At 44.5% G+C, this 4,875-nt stretch overlaps 1 protein-coding gene across 2 annotated transcripts in view; it reads right to left on the minus strand.

Annotated features, from left to right (window-relative positions):
• Positions 1-4,875, minus strand: part of dcc (DCC netrin 1 receptor) — a 167,240-nt gene that overhangs the window by 96,158 nt on the left and 66,207 nt on the right. For both annotated transcript variants that reach the window (XM_037979443.1, XM_037979442.1), the window contains exon 11: positions 3,898-4,036. In XM_037979443.1, coding sequence (XP_037835371.1) covers positions 3,898-4,036 — 139 coding nt within the window. The remainder of the gene's footprint in view (positions 1-3,897; positions 4,037-4,875) is intronic.

The following is a 4,875-nucleotide window of genomic DNA, read 5'->3' on the forward strand; positions in this document are numbered from 1 at the left end:
GGTCCTGTTGGAGCTCTAAACCCGGTCCAGTTAGAACTCTAAACCCGGTCCTGTTAGGAGCTCTAAACCCAGTCCTGTTGGAACTCTAAACCCGGTCCTGTTGGAGCTCTAAACCCGGTCCTGTTGGAGCTCTAAACCCGGTCCTGTTAGAACTCTACAGCTTAGAGTTGAAACAGGAAGTTGGACTTTAATGACTGAACCAAGGTTTCAGATCTTTAACAGTTTTTCAACAACCACAGGTTAAGGAGGAGGATTTAATCTATAAAATGTCTCTTCAACAGCTGATTCTTTTAAATCGGAGTATCTTCGTCTCTTTTTTCCGGCGTCTCCTTCCTCAAACACTGCAGGACCTTCTGCTGCTCACGGGTCAAGAAGTTTAACGATCCGCTTTAGGCTGACTTCATCTTTTCTGCAGAAATGTTGGAGTTTATATACTCTGATGGTTCATGTTGGTGTTCTGCAGTTTATTCTTCAGCTTCAAACAAACACAAAGATTTCGTTCCAACAGACCATTTAGACTCTGATTCTACATCTGAGTGTGTCCCCATCTCCAGTTTCCATGTCAGGCAGCTGTCCCACCTGGGACCTGCTTTTATTTGTCGTTGGGGGGCCATGTTGTCGCTGCCGTCAGCCCTGATGACATCAGCGCAGCCAACGCTGCGGCGGCGTTCGGTCTCAGAGATGTGACCGAGGAAGGAGATTACCACGGCAACGCTGACAGCTGTCGCTACACAAACCCAGCAAATTTCCGTCTGTTTCATGCTAAAAAACATCAAACGTTACCGGACGACGGCGAAGAAACGAGGAAATAAAAATAAAACGGGAAATAGAGGCCGACTGCAAAAGAAATAAACCCACTGATGAATGAAAGGGACAAAAGAAACGAAAGAAATGACATTTTCTGCAAATCTGCGGTGACATAAAGAGCTGAATGACGCTCAAAGAAGCCGAACACGAGCTAAAAGCATCAAAGCGCTAAACGTAGAACGAGGCTACGTGCTCGAAGTAAGGCTAGCTAAAAACTAAACACAGCAAACAGGAAGGGAGAAGGTAAAACTAGCAAAATATTAACTAAAAGGGCAAACTAAAGGCTGAAACGAGCTAAAAGCTAAATGTAGTAAAAGGACATTTAGTAGCTTAAAGTACCTGAAAGGAACTAAAGTCAGCTAAAAGCTAAAAAAGGTTAGCAAAAATCTTAAAGTAACAAAAGGCTAGCTAAAGGAAATTAAAAAATAATGTTAGATATTTTGTAAAGTATAATTATCCATCTCCTGAATGAGCTGAATGTTTTGATGGATAAAATTAAAAACTGTTGGACTGAAACTAAAAACTGAACGTATAAATCTGCTGTGACGTTATTAGGATGCAGGAGACGAAGAAACGAAGCTCATCTCACATCTGATGGAGGGAAACAAAGAGAACAGCAGATTTATGTTTCCCTCCAGAAAATCAGACACAAATTGTGACGTCCAAATTGCGAAGCGGGCCGTCTCGTCTTCAGTTAGCTGTCCAATCAGATGCCTGATTAAGTATCGGCAGCTTATCTGTCCGTTCAGCTGCTTTCTGTCTCTGTGGGGTTTATTGTGGATTCAATTAGCCCACAAGTCTCTGTTATCGTCACGGCGCAGATGGTAGATCCACAATACGGTCGGTTTGAGTGTTTGTTGTCCCTCATCATGTTTATGGGCTGACGGCAGCTCTTCTTCTGTGGAACTTTATTAATGACGACACCGAGCGCCTGTCAGCCGAGGAAGACTCCATCTGAACATTAAAACTATTTCCTTCGAGCGTTTCGCAGCCGTTGTCCTTGAAGGTAGAAATAAAAATCCATCACAATCTGCAGAGGTGTTTAATTTGAACAAATCTGGAGTTAATACGGCCGACAGGTGGAGTTTGTCATCTGTCGGATCTTCTTGTAGCCTTAGATGTTTATTTGGGTTTATTTACATCTGGGGACAAATAAAGTCACCTCACATACAGAATTAAATATAACAGAAGCTCCCAGATCCTTCAGGACCCAAACCAAGACGTCTCAGTGGACTGGGTCTGGATGGGTCCAGATGGATGATCTGTTGGAGGCCTTCTGACATCAGGAGACCAGGCTCGCTTTAAAAAAGGAACTAAAGCTGGGTTGGATGGATGTCTTCAGAACAGTGAAGGACAAGCTGGACCCCATCAGAAGCTGGTGTTGGAGGCAGGTTCTGCTGGACCCATCAGAAGCCAGTGCTGGAGGCAGGTTCTGATGATCCTCAGTGAGCTGCCGGCTCAGCAGCAGATCTTCTGGCTCAACAGGAAGGACTTTAGAGGATCCAGGACTTTGAGGGACATCTCCAGAGTCCAAGACAGGAACTTTAAGTCCTGGTAAAGCCCACGGCAGCGGAGGCAGAGTTCTGGCTGCAGGTTTCATGGCAGCTCGTCAGAGAACAGAACAACGAGACCGGGTCAGCTCCGGTGGGCCGACAGGTGGAAAGAGACAGCGCCAAGCAGGGTCAGCTTCAGAGTCCGCTGGGGGAATCATGCTTGACCTACAGCAGTCAGGACTTCTGCAGATCCTGGGACAGAACCAGAACTTGGAGGGGCAGAGACAGGTTCTGAGCAGGAGTTCTAGACTGGTATTGGAACAGCAACACTTAGGCTGGTTGTTGGAGATTCTCTGCAACAGCTCCACCAGGAACTAACCAGAACCTCCCTGGCCTCTCTCGGTCCCTCAGAACCGGAGAGCCCGGGTCAGTAAAGGTCCTGACCGTGGCTCGGAGCCGGGTCCGTGTCGGTCAGATCGTTCCATCAGGGATCAGGACCCAAACGGCAGATTTTAGGATGTGAAAATGAACCAACTGGACTAGAAGTTTAAATAAAATCTTAATCCACGCCAGGGTTAGGAAAGGAACGACTGGGATCTGATAATTACAACAGGAAGTAAATAAAACAGAAATAAACATGAAATATAAATTATAACTGCTCCACTTCAGGTCTCACCTGTGTTTGAACAGTTGGGTATAAATAAACTTCAGTTTAACAAGCGTCAAGATTTTTCTTTTGCTTTCCTGTGTTCAGCAGAGTGATATGACTGAGTGTGTGTGTGTGTGTGTGTGTGTGTGTGTGTGTGTGTGTGTGTGTGTGTGGACTCCATTAACGTGTCAGGCTGAGGGGCTAAAATGAAGCTGCTCCCTCCTCTGCTGCTTAATTAAAGACCCCCAAGTCCCCTAATGAAATTCCTGACAGCAGGCGCGGCGGTGAGAGCAGCTAAAGAGCGTGCTGCTGCTGCTGCGGCTGTCTCGCCGTTTCTCACACTCGGCGCCAGGTAATAAACAGCACCTGGTCCAGTAATTCAGGTTCTGTTGGTAACTGGGACCAATTCAAACCGGCCGGGCTGCAGAACCATCCAACAGGCGATACAGCGCTTTATTGCAACAAACAAAATATAATAAAAAATTGAAATCAACTGGAAACGACTGAACGTTATTCCAGCCCAACAGTGCATGAAGCGTTCCCAGCGTGAGGACTCAGAAGGACCCTTAAAATGGATTCTTTTCTTTCAACACACAATATAAACGGAGACATTTTAAACCTTTAATAACTAATGTTAAATTCAACCTTATAGTGCATAAAATGGCTCCAGGGTGACGATTCAAACACTTCTACTGATTTTATTTTCATTTTCATTAAATAGGAGCAACAACACTCAGTACATGTTTAAAATCTTCTCCTCAGCTTTATAATCCATTAAAGCTCCTAACATGGAGCTGATTTGGTGTTTGCTGCTGTGAAACAGCTTCATCGTGTTTTAACAAAATAAGAGCTTCGTAGAACCAACCTGCTTCCTCCAGGTTGTCTGAAACTTTCATTCAGGTCCGTTTTCCTGCTGGAATTAGTGAAATAAGAGGAAATGAAGCTCACCGTCGGAGAGGGTCGTGATGCTGGCGGCCTCAGACGCCGTTCCCGGCCCGTAGCGGTTGATTCCCAGAACCCGAACCGTGTATTCTGTGAACTTGTTGAGTCCGTCCATCTTGTAGTTGAGTCCGGTGACCTCCACGCTCTGAACAGACGACAACAACAGATCTGCTGAGCCGCTCGCCGTCTCTCCTTCTCTGAAAGCCTTCCGGCTGAATTCAAGCTGCAGTTTGACTAAATGTGAAAATTCTGTCGACGTTCATGAAACATCCATTTAATCACGTTTTTACCAAGTTTGTCAAGAATAAATACAGCTAAACTAAAACTCCAACAAACACTTTCTTTCCTACACATGAACTAGGCTCTGAGAGATCAGGGGGACGTTTAAAATGTTCACCGACATCGAAGTTAAAATCTGGCTAATTTTGGTCAAAACCTGAAGGTTTATGAGACATTTAACTGGAGTCAGGGGCATCTAATAACCATCTGCCTTTAGTACAGGTTGGTAAACGCAGAATCTGAGACTGTTGGGGACTAACAGGTGAATACCTTCACAGAAGTCTCAAAAACGTCTCAAAATGTTCTTAATTTCCTCACCTGAGCTGCAGAGGCTCCTGGTCTTGTCACCTGAATTTTAAAGGTTAAAAATAAATCGTTTTTCTCTCAAAACAGACTCAGACTCATTGCAGGAGTCTCACTTCCTGAGCAGGAGAGCATCCCAGGCTACGTATCATTATTCTATCTATCATATAATTATTCAATCCCTCCAGGATTTCACGGAGCATTTTCCTAAAAGTTGCCTTTTTTTTACTAAAATCAATAAACAACCATAACTTTGAACATATAAACCAAAAATCCTTCCTAGTTTTGTAAGATAATTCCCAACAAACATTGACATTCTCAAAAGGTGCTTTATTTGAGAACTTTGATAGCTTCTAAACTGACATTCATGAGCATTTCTGGATTGTCCCTGGTCTGCAGCTC

This window comes from Kryptolebias marmoratus, linkage group LG14 (genome assembly GCF_001649575.2).
Source record: "Kryptolebias marmoratus isolate JLee-2015 linkage group LG14, ASM164957v2, whole genome shotgun sequence".
Lineage (NCBI taxonomy): Eukaryota > Metazoa > Chordata > Actinopteri > Cyprinodontiformes > Rivulidae > Kryptolebias > Kryptolebias marmoratus.